Source organism: Alternaria arborescens, assembly GCF_004154835.1.
Source record: "Alternaria arborescens strain FERA 675 chromosome Unknown contig_12, whole genome shotgun sequence".
Classification (NCBI taxonomy): domain Eukaryota; kingdom Fungi; phylum Ascomycota; class Dothideomycetes; order Pleosporales; family Pleosporaceae; genus Alternaria; species Alternaria arborescens.
The window spans coordinates 127,798-146,763 of NW_021167867.1; the positions used below are offsets into that span (position 1 = coordinate 127,798).

The 18,966-nt window shown below is 51.0% G+C and overlaps 5 protein-coding genes across 5 annotated transcripts; 3 read left to right on the plus strand and 2 right to left on the minus strand.

Annotated features, from left to right (window-relative positions):
- Positions 1 to 6,778: 6,778 nt before the first annotated feature.
- On the plus strand, positions 6,779 to 10,363 carry AA0111_g5825 (hypothetical protein; the record flags this gene model as incomplete). Its single annotated transcript, XM_028651980.1, has 3 exons — positions 6,779 to 6,863; positions 6,929 to 10,231; positions 10,281 to 10,363. The coding sequence occupies 3 exons, from the start codon at positions 6,779 to 6,781 to the stop codon at positions 10,361 to 10,363; spliced, it is 3,471 nt and encodes a 1,156-aa protein (XP_028506614.1).
- Positions 10,364 to 13,009: 2,646 nt separating this feature from the next.
- AA0111_g5826 (hypothetical protein) lies at positions 13,010 to 13,186 on the plus strand (the record flags this gene model as incomplete). Its single annotated transcript, XM_028651981.1, has 1 exon — positions 13,010 to 13,186. One exon carries the CDS (start codon positions 13,010 to 13,012, stop codon positions 13,184 to 13,186), a length of 177 nt encoding a protein of 58 aa, XP_028506613.1.
- Positions 13,187 to 13,876: 690 nt separating this feature from the next.
- Positions 13,877 to 15,125, minus strand: AA0111_g5827 (hypothetical protein; the record flags this gene model as incomplete). Its single annotated transcript, XM_028651982.1, has 4 exons — positions 13,877 to 14,093; positions 14,146 to 14,384; positions 14,436 to 14,894; positions 14,943 to 15,125. 4 exons carry the CDS (start codon positions 15,123 to 15,125, stop codon positions 13,877 to 13,879), a joined length of 1,098 nt encoding a protein of 365 aa, XP_028506612.1.
- Positions 15,126 to 16,609: 1,484 nt separating this feature from the next.
- On the minus strand, positions 16,610 to 17,708 carry AA0111_g5828 (hypothetical protein; the record flags this gene model as incomplete). The annotated part of the gene is made up of 3 exons (XM_028651983.1): positions 16,610 to 17,049; positions 17,096 to 17,315; positions 17,367 to 17,708. 3 exons carry the CDS (start codon positions 17,706 to 17,708, stop codon positions 16,610 to 16,612), a joined length of 1,002 nt encoding a protein of 333 aa, XP_028506607.1.
- A 646-nt stretch (positions 17,709 to 18,354) lies between these two features.
- Positions 18,355 to 18,495, plus strand: AA0111_g5829 (hypothetical protein; the record flags this gene model as incomplete). The annotated part of the gene is made up of 1 exon (XM_028651984.1): positions 18,355 to 18,495. One exon carries the CDS (start codon positions 18,355 to 18,357, stop codon positions 18,493 to 18,495), a length of 141 nt encoding a protein of 46 aa, XP_028506606.1.
- Between the last annotated feature and the right edge of the window lie 471 nt (positions 18,496 to 18,966).

Genomic DNA, 18,966 nt, shown 5'->3' on the forward strand with positions numbered 1-18,966 from the left:
TTTTCGAGGAGACACAAAGATCTCACGAGACATTGTAGTAGTAATTTTGGACCATATGTGGGGAACTTTCTCTTCTTTTATTTCTTCCAAACAAGAATCAACTTCGGGTATCGCATAGGCTCATCAATGTTCTGGTCGAGCTTTGGAGTCAATATCCATAGCTTATTCATACATCGCTGGGCGTTCAGTTTCATCCAATGATACCTGCGGATCTTTGGATTCGCAAAGCAGACTACTAGAGAAAAAGTGCAGATAGAGGAAGCATGACAGACTTTATCACCATCTTGTAGCGTACCAGTAGTATCAGCCGCTATGCGGGCATAACACAGGCGCGTACTGTGTGACATGTTTTTTCCTAAGAAGTGTGAGTTACCACGAACTTTGGCAAGAGCGACAGACAGATCCGCCATACAGATTTGAAGCAAGAGCGATCTCGCGATCAAGGGGCCACTCATCCATAAGCGACGGTATAGGCTTTCTCACAGCCTTGGTGACAAGTGCGTTGAGGCGAAGGGAGGACTAAGAGATGGTGGTTTGTGTCAGTAGGACTTCTGCTCGTTCTCATGGTAATATGTTGTGCATTTCCTTGGTGTCAATGGTTATCTGATAACGCGTGGAGACGATGTCGTGGTTATCTGCATATATACAACGATTAGATTCTTAGTTTACCGCAAGAGCACACCATGCCTGCTCTTACAGGAGTTTTGGAAGACGGGAGTTCTGGGGGAAGACATGGGGTATGTTTACTGAAGGTTGAAACTTATAGGTTCTGTGTGCTCAAGAGGCTAGGAGAGCAGCATTCCCAGTAACAGCGCGACAACACCGTGGAATTAATAGCCGTACCTTTGGGCGCAGGACTACGCCAAATGTTATCACAGGATTGCAAGCTAGTTCTCTTTTCTCGAGCAACACAGAGATACACATGTGATGATACAAGAAACAAGAAGCTTGTAAGTGAACTTGTACACAAGCCGTCGCTGCCAAACCAGCACAGCCGTGGAGGACCTGCTCTGAGAAGCTAAATGAAAATGCGGAGCAAGTTGATGGAGGGTGAAGATACAACTCAATATGGTTCCGAGAGTAGACGAAGTGCTTGATCATGTTGCGATCTTTTTTGAGAAGCTATGCACGTGATGATGACATTTGGAGTATACCATCATGAAACAGTATGGAAAAGAAGTCAGATGAAGTAACGCGTGAAGCATTAAGTCATTCGAGCTGAGAAATGCCTTTGTGTCTGCACTCTCACTGCCGTGTAAGCAATTGATGACTTTGCATTACTCATTAGAAATATTACCGTGTCGTCAAGGTCATCAATGCTGATCACCTATGCTCTTCATACTTCTGGTAGTACCCCCTTCTTCGCATCAGTCTAAGCCGCACACAGGAAATCTATGATGAATCGCAAAACCTATCCATAATGACGAAGTAGGCCGCGACTCGCTGTGTGATATGTGCGGCCACTTCCGCTCCTAAGCCATGCCGTCATACTATCACCTGCTCCCTAGGTCGATCAATCAGGCATGACCTCCACACCCCAGGTCGAAACCCTATCTCTCGCCCGAACATCGGTATACACATTCTCGCATGCACACTCGATACCGGTTGTGTGAAACTTGAAATCAGCACAAGAAGAGGACTTGGTGTTGCGTCAGCAGCTGCGTAACATTATGCAAGTCATACAACAGCATGCAGGAGCTGCAAATGGTAAGCCGTAAATCAAGTCTCTATTCCGGACATCTCTTCTTCGACTTTGCCATCGACTTGGCACAGATTGAAGTCGTATGTTGTAGCGAACATGCTCGGACAATCTATTTGCGACAAGACGAATTGCCGTTTGTAACAGATGCGCGAAATACAGCGCCGTGAGGTTACATAGCCACGGTAATAGATCCACTTGGTGGGTTCGCGGAAAGCTAGTAACCTGTTCATCTGCCGCTGTTGAGCCGCGGGCTTCTTTTCCTGGTATAGACAAGTGGATACTGTGTGGAGATATTCTGGGGGGCGGAGGGAAAGGGTTTTTCCCGGCCGGCGTGGGGTGTTGGGATGCGGGATGAGAAGACTATTGCCGCTATAAAGAAAGGTACCTGTACGTGAGGCAAACTGAGTTCTTGAACGAAGGGTGAGGCGACCGGAAATGATTACAGCTGTCAGACGCAAAGTTAAAACCTAAACGCGCAACGAATTGGGAACATGGGGACAGGGGATAGGCGCAAAAGCAAAGAAAGGGCGTTTTAAGCCACATATTCGGGAGTGACATACTAGGATAGACCCTAGAATGTTGAGTGGCTTTTCTCAAGGAAGAGCTTGCGGCGAAGTGCTGACATCTGCTCCATCTGCATGCTGTAGCGAATGTGAATTTGCAGGAACAGCCACCCGTACGCCCGAATGTGGATAGACGCCCCGTATAAGCTGAAGAGTGATTCCTCAACGTTTGCTTTGACACCTAATTCAGGATCTTGAAGACGCATCCCGGAACCGGATGAGTGAAAGACCGAAAGCTTACCAGAATTGGAGGTGTCACAAGCACAACGACTTGCGGACTTAAGACGCTGTATCGGCTACGGCGGAAGAGCTCCAGTTGTGACCTATCGGAGAATAGCGACGAAGGTAAGCGGTAGGTTCTTCTAGGCTCCCACTGGGGGGGTGAAAAGTACCGCACATTCCTAGAGGATCGTTTCATTGTCAGTACATCCGCTTGGCGCATGACGTCGATGCTGTTGATTGTATCGTCTGACTATCTGCCAGCAGAACGGATAGGATCGAGTCTAACCCATCAGTTGCGTCTAGAGACCAAGGTACAAAGCTCCAGTCGCGAAGCGGTAGTGGGTCGTAGGAAGCGGCGAGGTACGTACCAAGCGTGCACGTGAGACGCAGACTACTGCAATACTAGCGTCACTGCAATCGCGCGTCAAAACCCACCAGATCTAGCTTCTCCTAGTGGTGTACAGTCAGTAAAGGGCTTGGCGTCAGCAATATTGCGTTATATTTGGGCGCTCAACATCAAGCCTCGAACGACTGTTATAATGTGGGGTGATTTTGGGTGTTGCCAGCGACTGCTAGAAGCGAAATGAAAACTAGAACAAGAGAGGGTAGCAAGTCCAAGGTGAGATACAGGGTTGCTGTTCTCCCTTCAGGATCTTGTAACGTTGCGTGCAATTAGAGTGGAACACCATGCTTTTGCGTTGCATGCACGCTGATCTGTTGTGTATTTGTCTTTACGGTGCTTCCAGACCCAGCTTTCGCTCTTGTCACTCCGAACAGCTCCCTGTACGAATAGTAACGGGAGACGGCTCATGCCTCGCAGATGCAGGAGCGTGATAGGTGGAGCTGCAGGGCGCAACAGTTCTGGCGGTTCGCAGACCTCGAGATGAAGTACGAGGGGTATGTGTCTGGGGGAGTGCGCCGGAATATCCTCATTGGGCTAGCGTGCGTCATCGGTTCGAGCGGGCTGTCACTTGAAGCGAACGGGAAGAAGCAGACGCTCGTCATTAAGCATCTGCATGTGCTTCCGCCTCGGTCGGCATCACATTCGTGAGTTGCGCTGTATAGACTCGTCCCGATGATTGTACAAGGAACGCACGTCATGCCTGCACGCGCAGTCCGACGCGTCGTTCTTGCGCAGCCGCGAGAATGATGCCTCCAAGAGCGAGATGCACGCTGCGCTCATCGGTGCTAACAAATCACAGTAAAGCTGGCACGTAGATGAGCTATTGCCAAACAGTTTACTTGCATTTCCGCACCAATCGCAAATCATGTAATTTCGTTTTCGTTTTCGCAGACAGGATTGCCTGAATTTGCCGGCCTAAGGTGACCTCAGAACTATGCGAATGGTGTTGCCGGAGATTTTATCGATCAGCGAACTTTGTATTTGGCGAGCGATCTCTTGAAATGTCAGAAGATAGGCAAGGACTGGGATTGCGCAGATCGAGTGGTATGTGCGTTGACAACCGCGATGCCATGCTGAGGATTCCATAGTGATGATCTCAAGTGGCTTAGCAACGAATCCAGCCACGATCAGCAGTAAGAGCTCTATAATGCATGCAACAATTCCTGATCGTTCGACAGTTCTTCTACAGTGCTTCGATTGACGTAAATGGCTTTGATATCGCTGAAGGATTGACTCCACCTGGTGGACGTTCGGTTGCAGATCTGCCACGAGCTTGCTGGTGCTCATGCACAGCGACAGCCGATCTTCAATTGCCACAAGCACGCAACGTCACTGGCTAGGATTTTGTGCAGCGTCGGAACTGCGAGATAGCAGCGCGGTCATAGCCGAAGTTTGAATGTGGCAATGCATACCCGACTTGCGAGGTAGCTGGAGGTTTAAGCCGAAGCAAGAATAGTGGATGGCCGAAAGTGCGATAACAGCCTGACGATGCCGTCATACGTCGTTGTCACTCCAGTGCGCGTCGCGGGACGAGTGCGGCGCACGCTGTGTGGCGAGCGCGACATACCGAGAACGTCAGGGTCCCGGGCTGCCGAAGGTCAGGTGCAGTAGTAGCCCCCCCGTGACTGCGCAATGGTACAAGGCCAGGGCGTGAAGAGTTTGTCTCTACTGCCACCGGCTCATTCTCGATCCGCCGCTCTTGCTGCTGAGCTACGATCAGCATGAGTGTGGTGGTTCGCAACGTTGCGGTAACAGTTCTTGCGATGCGCGTATGTACTCAGCAGCAGGCCAAAGAAGACGGGATCAACGCTGTGTGCCGGTGATAGGTGTGGCCGGGTCGAGCAGCATAGACAAGGGCCAGAGAGACGGCGATGGGGACTTTGCAGGCCGTGGTCATGCGGCGCTATGTGTGGATGGCCCTTAGGCGACCCATGCTATCCACTAGTGCGTACGCTAGCTGTTTACCCCAGATCCCGAAGAAGCTAGCCTCCTTTTCTGCCGTCGTCCAAGCTCTGCAGGCTCAACCTTGAATTTCCTGGGGAAGTTTGCAGGCCTTGCAACCCTCACCGATGTCAGCGCGAGCAGCTACCCGTGTGTGCAAAAGCAGTTGGAGTCGGCAGGCGGTGCTGAGTGGAGTGCTGGTGTTGCGTAGCGTGCTGTCAGTAGTCGTCCGTTCCCATAGCCGGGCGCTTGACGGCAGCAGATACATGGGTCGTGTATGCGAGCCCCATTGTTGTGCGCGCATCTCGCAGCACCATCATCGTTCGTCGGTGTCTGTGGCAGGCTCTTGGAACTCCATGTCGGGAGCCAGAGCATGGTCGTGCCTAGACCCGTGCAATCTTCAGGAACGAGCAGCGACGGTATTGTCTTTTGCTAATTAATATGGAACTGGCAGGCCATTGGAGCTCGACAATCTATCTCCGCCAGGCGAAATGAAGCCGGCCCCGTCTGGAATGTATTATAGATCCAGCGGCTTCATAGTTGGGGCAGATTCCACTAATAACGTAGGCCATGTGTGTAGAGCAGCTGGTAGAGAGGACGAGTTGATACAGAGCCGAGGCCATAGCTGTGGGCCCCTGGCGCACTTGCTGCAGCCAAGCCACGAAGCGTCTTGAAGGCGACGCTGCTGATCGCAGACGCACATCGCTGCCTCTTGCGACGAGCATGTAGAGGCGAGGGTAGAGCAACGGAAGTACTCCGGAGAAGACCCCTGCGCCAGAGAGGCCGTTTGCTGGAGGATCCACTTTCCTAGAGGCCCTGGTGCTTGCAGGCCCGTCGTCGAACGACCTGGGGCGCTGGCCAGTTGCATGACACACTCGCCGGCTAGCTCCAAAGCTTTACGAGCCGTGAAGTCTGGGGATCTGCTTACAATTCTATAACGCCGCCTGCGTCGTGCCTGTTCTTAACATCTCCAACAGACATCGCCACAGCTTGTCCGTGTCCGACTTGCTTTGTGTACTTGTTGACTCTCGTTGCTCATCTACTGTTGGTAGCTCTCGTCCCGCGAACCTTGGCCCGTGCCCGATTCCCCAGACTCGGCCTGCTTCTGCAACCCCGGCCAATCGTTGCGCGGTCGCCCAATTGCTCTGCCCGGCACCGAAGGTTGTGTCTGCGCTGTAATCTAGCCTTTTGGGCCGTACCAGCAAAAAGCCGCCGGCGCCTCCAGCAGCACCGCTGGTACAGACGCTTACATCAAGGCTGGACCCTCGTGCTCAACCAGCTCCACCAGCTGCCACTGCCACTGCCACTGCCACTGCTTACCACAGCTCCCGCACTGGCTCTACGCATTCCGGGACCAGCGGTAGACCACGTACGTACGCCGACCTATGTACGGACCGATCCAACCAACTCACACGTCCTTTCCCCTGGCTTCTTCCTTCACTCAGCACAGGCTTGCTCTTGTTGCGAGGCCTTGCAGTATCCTTGACTTGCCCACCTTCAACCAAGCTCGACCGCAGTTGGCAATTGACCTTTGCTGTAGATTAGCCACTGTCATCCGAAGCTCCAATTCCATCTTAATATCCCATTGCTACGAGCTTCCCGTCCGCGACGCTGCGTGTACAAGCTCATAAACGCTCGTTTCGCAACAAAGGCCTGTACAAGGTACTGTCTTCACTCTTCTGCCCGACCGTGTGGTATCACTCGCTGACATGTACGTGTGTGTTGGCAGCCTCTTTGTATCCATACATCCTTTGTTCCCTCGCAGAGCTTTGTTGGCTCCGCAAGCTACAACGAGCTCGACCTAGGTAGCGCCGACAGCCCGCTGTTAGGTACTTTGAGGCAGCGTGTATTACCCCATCCGACTATTGGCTCATCTGCAAGCTCCCTCGAGGCGATTTTGTTGTCGTCGTGGAACTGGTTGGAGTATTACCAATAACGTACACGATCATGGCCAAAGTAGAAAGCACGAGCCTGCCAGGCCCCGCGAACTCGCCGGGCGACGACTCCAACGGCTCAGGCACCACCAGCAATTGTGAGTAGGAACGAGCGCCAACCAACGCCACGATAGCTAACGACAGCCGCTAATCGCAGCTTCAGCCTCTACCGCAAAGCCCGAAACATCGCCCACGGTCCAGTCCTTCCCCCCACCCAAAAACGACAAGCCCCGGCCTCACGTCTGCACGACATGCACGCGTTCATTTGCACGACTAGAGCATCTAAAGCGACACGAGCGATCACACACAAAAGAGAAGCCATTCGAATGCCCCCAATGCACGAGATGCTTCGCGCGACGCGATCTTCTCCTACGACACCAGCAGAAGCTCCACCAGCAAGGCGCGGCCAACACACGACCTCGGAATGGACGTAGAGACAGCACGACTGGTCTCCCACCCAACTCGACCGCTCGGGTACGCAAAAACTCGATATCCAGCAACGCCGGCGCTGCCAAGGGCGGTGCCAATATCATGAGGCCACGCGCCAACACCATCAGTCACATCGATCCGAGCGCCCTCAATAGTTTCCTAGCCACACATGGAACTTCGATAGCTGGCGGCAGGGGCAACCACCCAGGTCATTCACAACATTCAAGTCTGTCGGGCATAAGTCAATTCGACTACAGGGGCATGTCGACAGCTGTCGGCAACCACGGCCAGCATTCAGGTCTACCAAGACTGGACACTCATCTGGGATTTGGTATGGGTGGCGGTCTTCGCACAGCTCCCATTCCAGGAATGGCTGGGCCTGACGATCATGAGCTTGAGAAGTTCTTCGGGTCGTCAGCAGCTTCCACCATCAACCCGAACCAGCTGCATCACTTCAACGGAAGCATTGCACTTCCGCAATCGCCCTTTAAGCAATTCGCCAACCCCTTCGCTGGGAACAACCCTATCGAGGAAGACGATTTTGGCTGGGGTATGGGTATTGACAGCTCCATGGTCTTTTCTGGCGCCAATGAGTCGGCTCTCGATGGCTCATCGCCATCAGCCATCAGTACCGCGAGCCAGAGTGGTTTCAACGACATGATGCTAGACGGCTCAAGTCAACCAAACTCAGCAGCCATGTGGCACAACCCTCTAGTCACTCATACTAGCATCAACCCGACCGCTTTCACACTCGATGCCATGGCTCCTGTCTTTCCCGAGCTCATGATGGACAATAATACTCCTCAAGAGCTCGGAAACCATGGCGTTCAAAATGATTTCTACTCTTCTACACCACCTCCTTTAGCGGCCATGAGCCCTTCAGCTGGTATACCCGGTATGCCGAATCAGTACTTTCAGACGCCCATGACATTCGCTTCTGATGCCCGCAGCATATCATCTTCCTCCTTCAACGGGAGCGCAAGACACAGCTCTGTATCATCATTTTCTACTGAAACCATCACAGACTCTACGAGGCAAGCTATGATGTTCAACTTGACTCAAGCTATGGGGTACGGTCACGGAGCTCAACGGAGATTCTCCCAACCCGCCATCAGCTCGCCCCTGTCTAACGGTACTACAAAGCCTTCAACACAGGCCGGTATACTCCCAAGTACTGTCGACATTCAGCGCTATGTCAATGCGTACATTCATTATTTCCACCCCCACTTGCCCTTCTTGCACATCCCTACACTTTCCTTTGATACCCCAGCATACACATATCAGCTTCGCTCCGCCGGAAACTACAACCAAGACACCATGGTTGGTGGCGGTGGTTGCCTTATCCTTGCCATGGCTGCGATTGGCGCGTTGTATGAATTTGAGCAAAATGTCGCAAAAGAGCTTTTTGAAGCTGCTAAGAAGCTGATCCTGTTCTACCTTGATGAGCGCCGCAAAGCTGGCCTTTCTGCCGTCAATGGATCCAATGCCGCAAACGACCACATTAACAAACCACCACTTTGGTTGGTGCAAGCCATGCTGCTCAACCTGATCTTCGGCCACAACTGTGGTGACCGACAGGCCGCCGAAGTTGCGAGCACTCATTGCGCGGCGCTTGTCAGCCTCGCAAAAGCTGCTGGGTTGGACAAACCAACAGCTCCGGAGCAAACGTCTTCTAGTCCTCCCAACCACGCAAACGGCGACAATTTGGAAATGCCAGATGGCTCGCCTTCGCAGTACGACCAAAATGCGGATAGCGTGGATGAACATGCTCAATGGATCCAGTGGAAGAAGATCGAAGAGCGTAAGAGAACTTACTTTGCCATCTTCTCCATGTCGAGCTTGCTTGTCTCCGCCTACGCGCATTCACCACGTATCTTGAACTCAGAGATACATCTAGATCTTCCATGCGAAGAGGATCTCTGGTCTGTCGACAACCCCCAAACGTGGGTGGCTATGGGAGGGCCAATGATTGCACAGACTCGGGGCTTGTCTTTCATTTCGGCCATGACATACCTTCTCGAAGCTAGTTCACGAAACACCACCTCACGGATGCGGAATTCTTACCCCCAAGCTTTCGCAGGCGGTCAACCAATGAGCGGACCTTCTGAGAGTGATATCCGGCCCAGCACTTTCGGTTGTTACGTGCTGATTAACGCCATGCACGTCTACATTTGGGAAACTAGGAATAGGCACAATGGACGTCTATGGAAAGCGCAGGAGACCGAGGCCATGCATGCCCAAGTAGAGCCTGCGCTCAAGGCCTGGCAAGTTGCTTGGAGGGCAAACCCAAACCACAGTATCGAGCGTCCCAGCCCGTTCGGTCCTCTTTCCGCTGACTGCATACCACTACTGGACTTGGCCTATGTCAGACTTTTTGTGAACCTTGGCCGCGCTAAGGAGCTTTTGTGGCAACGTGATTTCGATGGAATGGCGAATGAACTCGCCAGAGGAATCGACATTGTTGGTCAAGCTGACGGGACGCCGGAGAGGTTTGCATCTATGGATATCAATGGAGGTTCTCCCGGCCAGATGGGTTCGCAGGATCACATTAGCCCCGGGCATGCAAATGGTTTCTCCAACTCACAGTCTTCAAAACGAGAGAGACATCTCCGAAAGGCAGCTTTCTACGCTGCTGACTCCCTTTCCATGGCCGACAAATTAGGCGCTTCTTATGCCGACTTCACAGCTCGGGAACTACCCAACTCATCCGCATTGTGTACCTTCGACTGCGCCCAGGTCCTTGCTGAGTGGGTTGCAACTGTTCAAGATCGTGTTGGTCGTCACATGGGTGTGCTTGGCAGAGACGAGATTGATTTCTCGAGCGTGCCAGCGGTTGTATTGCTTGAAGAGGAGGACATCAAGTTACTACAGAAGATTTCCGACATCCTTCATCACGCGGACATGAAGCTAGCTTATGACATCTCTTCCAACAACCTACCGATGCTTGGTGGTCTTTCCAACCTCGGGCATTGCGGTTATGGTACGAAGTTGCTGATGGTGACGGCTTACATGCTGTCAAAAGCGGCTGTTTGGCCTGGTAAGTTTATCACCTCGAAAGGCTTATATACCTGCTAATAATATCTTAGTCACGCATGTTCAAGCCCGCGCACTCGAATCGCACGCCCACCATATCAGCCAGCGTGCAGAAAACTCGCTTCACATACAGTAAATATCCAATCGTTCTGGACCTGTACAGTACCACGCTTCCTTCAGCCGTCGGTTTTCGTAATGGGGTTTCCACCGACGACCACAGCCTCATTTCTTTGCCGGACTTCTTGTATAGCTTACTTCCTCACTCTGGATTGGCTGCATTGCCTTTGTGGCTCAGCGGTACTCGCAGCTGCGCGTCTCTCGGAACATTATTCCAATGTGAATAATCTCTTGGATGCGTGCAGATACGACAGTGTCTACTCTGTCTTGACCGCATCGTTACCAACGCTGTTATTCCTTTTCCTTACTTTTGGGCGTTTTGCACAGGATGCGCGGCGCTTCACTTTATTTTGGATCTTCCGGGTCACTATGGAGAACTTTTCTGTATAAATGGTGCTATCTATGGAGTCGCACAGCTGGCGAGCAATAGCGGCGCAAGCGGTGAGGGTTGTACTGCACTAAGAAACGATGCTACGAACAATCCTTACGAGAACTTGGGATTCGGTTATAGGGTATGGGTGGCGCATCAGGGACAATGGGTCAAAAAGTCAATTTTGATCACGCAGCCAGGAGAAAGTCGCTACAGACTAATGAGAAAACATACATCACTCCTTGCATGCCTCCTCCACGCTTAGTCTCTCCGTGACGTGTCACTGGTGCTTCAGACAACGCTTCTCCGCTATACGCTCAATACCACGTGCACGCTCCCAGACGTTTTACACCGTCCCGCTAGCGGGTGGCTGGCGACCATAGCGTCTGGCGTTGTTCTCGAACCAGATCTTTTTACTGCAACGCGGCGACGCCGTTTGAACCTAAACATAGTTAAAAGCCACCTGAGCAGAAATCAGATCTGGAGCCCATTTACGTGGTATAGCCAGATCGGATACCCGTTAAATCAAATTGCATATTCCACCCTCGATTTTTCCAACTCAAAGCAATGAACCACAAACCCGAACTCTCCCACTGCACGTGTACAGGTTACAATTAGTCCTCTAGATCGGCCAACCACTCCGTTACCATCACCATTCCAGCCTAAGCCTCACAGCCTCACTTACTTAACCCAAATGGTGACAACCAAACTAACATTGAGAGAGAAAAAACCGCTCGTATGTAGATCGAACCTAACCCAACTAATCACCTGGTTCCAATCGGCAACGCGTGTCCGAGACAGTTGCATTCGCAAGGCTTGACATTCAGCGCCTGTTACGGACGCCCGCGGATGCGCTCGGATGGTCGATCTGAGAGAGGCCGCCGCCGCCGCATGTACATCGGAGTCTTCTCCGGATTAGAATGGCCGATCATGGGACTGGAATAGCTTTTGGGATGGTGGGGAACAGGGTCAGGGTTTGGGCAAGAAATGGAGGACCGCGCTGTTCCTGGATTGAGAGACCGGCTTGGTACATCTCTTGATGTTCCATCGTGCGTGTGGGTAGGGCCGATGGGTTGCGTGGCAATAGGGCGCAGAAACGGAGTGGGTATTGATGGGTAGCGCATGATTAAATTGATTTGGATGATGAAGGCATGAAACAGGGAAATTCGTGTATGCTTGGAAGGCAGATGTTCGCTGCTTTACGTACGTACGCAGTGTAGGTATTGTGTGCGCGAGATTTGGGTAGTTCTTCGGCATGCTGTTGGCTTGATGGACTGCGCGCTGACTAACCGCGACAACTGGAGGTCAGAACCCATTTCTCGACTCCGTAATAGTAACACCCTCTCCATCGCAAGTTTTGTCTCAGCAACGAATGAGGTGTAAGAAACATCGTTCGCGGCTACTTGCCATGAGGTGTGCTCAAAGGCGCGCGACGCGTTGATTGGCTAATTTTGGAGCTTGGGTCGCGTAGACCTTCCGATCTCACTCATCCTTCACGACAACCACAATCGCAGTACCATCTAAACAGCTCACTTGTCATCAACTTTGATTAGAAGCCAGTGCAGCAAACAAGTCCACGGTATTCATTGTGAAGATGTCACGGCCAGCAGCGCGGAAAGCCGCACCTAAGGGGGAATACATTGAGACTGTATGTCTACCTCCTCATAAACAATCAACATCAACAACTATCCCACGTACTCTTTGCTCTTCGCGGTCACCACCACCTTCACTGCGTCGATTTCTGATGATAATATAGCGTATAAATTGTCTTATACTAATTCCTCTCCACAGGACTCGGGCAACAAAGTTTCGAGGCGAAGCGCCATCACCGGAACAGCCAACATCACACTAGGAGGGCGCACCGTCATTATGGCAGACGTTCAACTGCGTGGCGACCTTCACCCTACGCGCTCTGCACCCTCTTCTTCGGGGAAAGATGTAACACCGACTAGCATCAGTATCGGGCGGTGTACGGTGATTAGCCAGGGAAGCGTGATTAAGCCACCAAGTCGGATCAGCAGAGGCCAGGTGCATTATTACCCTATGAAGATTGGAGACAATGTTTTTGTTGGTATGTTGACATCATTCTCCTAATTTTTACTTGCTGCGTCTCGTCTAAGATGGGGTAAGTCTTGTGAATGGCTGAGCTGAACAAGTTGCGCAGGACCAAACTCGACTATACAAGCTATCTCCATTTCCTCACATGTACATATTGGCCAGCACTGCAGTATCGGTGCTTTTGCCATTATTAAGGAGAACGTCAAGATACTGCCGCATACTGTCGTGCCACCGAATATGGTAATCGCGTCGGGATCTGTGGTTGGGGGCCAGCCGGCGAGGGTAATAGGTGATGTAGGGGAGGGGTGGGGTGTTAGTGGAGGTGGCGGTGGTGGATTGGGTGTTGGCGGTGGTGGCGAGGAGAAGTGGGTAGAAGGTGGAGATCTGAGGGAGCTGGTCAGGAGTATTAGATGACGGGAAATATGGGTGTTCGTGAGGATGTGCTACAAGGACTGGGATGACGAAAAGAGAAGGTTGGGATGATATCCCTATGCATCAATGTCTGTTCTCTAGGTATGGCGCTATAAAGTTCTGAGTTTCTTCAAACTAGAAGCCTACCACATGAGAAGGTTAGGTTCTATCCCAAACAGGTCCAAGGGGAGCAAGTTGATAAGTCAGGATGCGATATAATAGCTAGCTCGTGTCTTGCGAGGTTCAACGACGTTGTAGCTCGCTAATGCCACTGAAATGTCATCTCTTCCTTGAATATATGCCCCACAAATAACCTCTTCCCCATGAAATGGGAGCGAGACGTTTGGCTGCAAAGACATAGCGAATGACAGAGTATGGGATAATCCGACTACGAGAGTCAATCGCTATATCCAACGTGTTGCTCCTGTTCCCATTATGGCTTGACGTCACCATTTTGGTATTACCAAGATTGTGATCGTCCTCTGATCATACCATACTAGTCTATGCGAGATAGCACGAAATTCGCACTGAATTAATGGGCATCGCCGCACAATCTCTAAATGAGTCGTAGCACCTATATGGCCGAGATCACTTCAGTGCACGTGGCGCTCATATCGATCGCAGCGAAGCGTCTCCATTCTCTATCTCAGCCAGTACTAAAGGGCCGTTTATAGCGGAAATATCTGTTACTAGCTACACCATTTCTTGGTTCTTTTGCGCTTTGACCTCCATAGTAGTTAGCTCAAACTCCCTCTTCTGGTAGATACCCTGAGTGTCCCACGAGTCGGGATAGGCCTCGCTTTTCGTGTCAACAGTAGTTCGTCCATTGGAGTAGATGTGCGCTTTGTGTGTAGATTTAGTGCCGATGGTCGGGCCAGGGCCGAAGCCGAAACCGAAGAGAGATGGGACTCTATGTGATATTAGTGATTCTGCGATGATGAAAGCAGCAAGTAAAGACGTACCGGCTGCGTCGTTGTGTCCCTTCTGCAGTGGACGCCAGCTTCTTTGAAGTAAGAGAAGTCTTGATGTCCCTCAAAAGAGGTCTCAAGACAGGTATACACTGAACAATGATGGTGCCGACGATCTCAGAGGAATACCAGATGTTGGAGTGCGCGTTGCGCCAAAAGTACCACTCGTCCTTCTCGTTGCCTTCGTCTTTCCAACCTGTACGTACAGCGGAAACGACTGCGACCAACATTCCCTATCCGAAAATTAGTGATTGTGTTTTGAGACTGAACTAACAACGACGTACCAGACTCATAGCAACGCAAAGCCCAACCTTTTCCACTCTGCGCATGTCGAGGTTCCATGTGATGACCCAGGGGAAGACAGCGAGTATAAAGTCCATGATGATGTTGTAAACATTGCCACCTTCCTTGAAATCGTCTCTGAATTTCCCGTCGAGGCAGAAGTCGAGGCGGTACCAGACGTCGTAGGATGGCTTCTCGCAGATCTTCGCCCATTGTAGAACGACCTTGGCCACCATGTAAGCATTCATACTGCCGATGATGAACCATAGTATCCATTGACCCCAGTTCTTTGTCAGCTTCAGTAGAGTGACAGCGAAAGCCGATTTCGTGAGGGATTGGTTGATCAGAGTTCCACAGGAAGTAATGTTGATGAGTATGTGCATGCGATCGTCCCATTTGTCTGCCACATAGCCCGTGGCGAACTCGGTGGTTATTATGGAGTTGTTGACAGCTAGTATGACCTATAATACCGTCAGCTATCATCATCTATAGACAGTACATATGCTTACCCATGAGATAAGGAGAATATGATCATCCCACCAGAGACCATGGCGACGAGTGATCTTGATCCATATCCGAAGCGCAAGGAAGAGCGATGCGCCAGCGAAGAGTGTCCATAGTCCAATGTTCAGCTGAAGTGAAGGATCCACGTAATGGTGACCTGAATCATCGTGGTTTCGACGGGAGATCATCTTTTACCCAGCGGTCGGAACGGGATACGGCATAGAAGCGAAATGAAGAAAAACCAAAAAGAGCGTGATGTAGTCGCAGACCTACAAAGTTTAAAGAACGAACGAACGAATGCTCCGGCACTCTGCACTGGATGACCGGGGTGGTGAAGAGAAGGAACGACAGACAAGAAGCGCCGTAAAGTGCGAAGCGGCACAGCTAGATCAACCTTTGCACATCCCCGTGCAAGGATTACACAGATTTGCTGTTGTTAGTACTGATCACAGCCCAGCCAACATCAATCTGCTTGAGATTCCAGACTCGGAGGTTTCGAAATGAGTCCCATCCAGAAGGACGATTGGTGGAACCACTATCCCGGTAGTAGTCAAGCCTCGGGCGCCGTCACACGATAACAGCTGTGAAATCCGATGGATCCTGGGGAAGGCCGTATTTACTAACTGAAATAGAAACTAGCTGATGAGGCGCACATGGCGTGGGCTGACGCGGAAGCTCCCCGTTGTTTAGACCCGTTCGAAGAAGAAACAGAAACTGTTCGTAAGGTCTTTAAGCGATGTTTTGACATATAGATCAGCGTTGGCCATAGCTACTGCCACGCGGTATGACAAGGTTTCACAGATATGCGAAACATGGAGAATGCCGTGTATACATCGCAAAGGCGTGCGGGCGTTGCTGCGAACTGGCCAAGTGCCGGATGCGCCACTGCAACTGTGTACTGGCGGAGAATTCGCAATCCCAAGTAATCCCTGGAGCGGCTCGAAATTAAATCGGCGCATTGCATCACGATGCCAGCTGCGCCGAGCGGATGGTAAGGGATGGGAAGCCACCAGGAACACCGCAGTTATGCCGTCCAGTAATGACCAGCATCCCCAGCGCGCAGACTTTGCTGTTGGGATATTTTGGCAGTGCTGAACGCGAATTCGATAAAACGCGAGGAAGGGGTCGCGAGGAAGGGGTCGCGAGGAAGGGGGAGAGAGGCCTGTTTCAAGTTGACAGATGCCAAGTTCAACGACCGATGCACTATTTCCAAACGGGTAAGGCATATCCGAAGGCATGAACATGGACGTCATTGTGTCGGGCACGCCACGAACACCTCCCTTCTCCTTTCTCAGTTCAGCGTCCTAATTTCGAGGCATGCTTTCAAATCTACACCGGATGTAAACACGCGATTAGCGGAGGTCGGATCAGAACACTACAGCAAGCTCAAAAGCGTGTCTAATACTGATCCTAATGGCGGGGAAATTACAATCGGAAGTATGCAAGATTCCTCCACAGCCGAGGCTTGAAGGGAAGACTACAGTGTGTATAATGGAACTTATTGTTCCGCGATCCAGTCCTATTCTGTCCCTTGCTCTCATCCTGTTTTCCTGTCAGCTTCTTGAGATGTTCTTTCCGTCTTCCGGCTTTTGCAATTTGTCATTTTTTCTAGGCATGTAGCATGCTTTCAGGGCGTGTGATAGTCAATGCAGCGAAGGGCATAAGCTGTTTATCACACCCATGGTTGGACAACAATCTTCTTGCCGCTGACTCCGCTGTGCAATTTCTCGATACCCTCGGCGACGTTGTCCAAGCCGCCGATGACTTCCGCTGGAACACCCTTTAGCACTCCATTTTTGATAGCTTTTTCCAGAAATCCGCCACGCGCGAGGAAATACTCATGCCACTCTACATTCTCTGGTGCATGCGTCGAGAAACGATGAAATTGCGTCGTAATCCCTTCGGGGAAGTCTTCGGCCTTCATACCCGTCATAACCAGTGGCAGTAAGGTAAGGATGTTTGCCTTCGTAACTGGCTCGTCTACTGGTGCGAGTATCTTGACAAGAGTGGATAGTGAGGGCTTGAGTGCGATGGTATCAAACCAGTAATGAATAGGAAAGAGATCGCGGATTGCACCAACGGTTGCTGGGTCGCTGTGGTCGAAGACATAGTCTGCACCACAGTCGTGGAGAAGATCAAAATTGTGGTGAACTTGTACTGATGACGGTGTATCCGGCTGTTTTCGCGTAGGAGATGGATAGAGATCCCATAGCGGAAGATCCTCCCCAGATAAGAATCTTCTTTTCCTGTTCGCCTTCCGGCAGCGAAGAGGCTGGTATAGTGGGGCGATGCATGTTCAGCGTTGATGTGGCGAACAAGGCTCCTGGAGGCGTGTACGAAGCCAGAGTTACAGCTTGGGTGAACTCAGTGTCGCCAATCTGACATGATGCTTAGCAAAGAAACGGTCTGATCAGGCCCAGTCTACTTACTTCAACGACTTCAGACTCATCAACGATGGTGAAGCGCTGCAGGCCACCGTACTTAGCCTTCTTGTGCGAGAAGATCTTTGTGCCGCACACTATCCGATCGCCAATGGTGACATTGCTCACGCCGGGTCCGATACCCTCCACAACACCTGCAACAGGACTACCGAGGACTGCAGGATATTCTACAGGAATCATTGAGAACTTCGCACATTTTGCATCTGCTGGTTGTATGGCGCAGGCGTGAACCTTGACAAGTACCTCGCCCTCTCCTGGCTCTGCTAGATCAGCATCGCAGACGCGAAATTCACCCTTTACAGTTTCCAAAAATGCAGCTCGGTTGCTCATTCTGAGAGCTGATGTGGATTTGTGCGAAGCTTAAAATCGAGTCGACAGTAGTAGACTATTCTCAACGGCACGGGTTTGATGAATTCGTGACCTAGGTAGATACCGGCAATCATATTGTTATATATTTACCTAGGTCTTCTTATCAATCTTTGCAAAAGGGTGGTGTTTAGTGTGTAAGCTGACTGCAGGAGTTTCGCAGAATGTATCCGAATACGGAATCGGCCTTTGAATATATTGGCTTGTGAAAGTGCGATGGAAGGCACCTGCATCTTGGGTTGTCCTTGACTTTAACTGCACCTGATCGACCTCATACTTTACAACTCCCGTCGACCTTGAAAGCTAAGTACGGGATTGTCATCTATCGAGATAGGATCCGAAGAGGTAGGTGTATGGTTCAGATAGCTATATTTGTCGACGCGAATAAGCACGCTAATCATCTGGTGTCAGACCCCCGCATAGCTCCTGGACTCGCTTGTCATTTTGCACTCTCAAGCTCAATCCTTCGGCTTCACAGCTTCCCTTGCAACTCACGTCCCGCCGACTCGAAATATCTGTTCACGCGATCGGCCCAACGCGATTGTCAATACCTCCGACTCGTTACCGAGATTGGTAACGATAGCCACGGCTAGCATAACGTCCATTCGAGATGTATCCATACCGAACGAATGCAATCTGGATTAGACCAGGACCCAAGGTCTATGTGCGACGAAAAAATGTGTTCAGTCACGATGTGTTGCCTGAGGAGGATGAGCTGAATTACGATCTGCTTCAGATTGACGGACGCTAGAGTTTTGACCTAATCGAAGACGATGGTGAGGAATATGGAACCAGCTATTATGCGCATTAAAACAATGGGCTCAACTTCAAAACGTCCACCGAAATTAACGTCAAGCGCTATGTTGCCATAAACACTGTATCTCGATGTTTAAGAGCTGGCTGCATCTCCTGTAAGTTTCTATATCGTGGTCTTCAGATGGTTGAAGGTGAAAGAGCCCTTCAAAGCAAGTTTCTTGGTGGCATGCGGATTAGTGTATCGACTCATTGAAACCCCGTTGTTTGCATCAGTGGTAGAGACACTAATGACGAGATGTATTGTTCTACTCAACGTACGATATCTTCGCAATATGACAGTCTATAAGTTGACAACAACAGGACGGAGGCAATTTAACATACAGAGAGCGTCCTCTTCTCTCAGTTCTACCTGAGGGTCGCTTGGCGCTAAGACTTACATTCGTTCTGACTCAGTTTTATGCGTTGG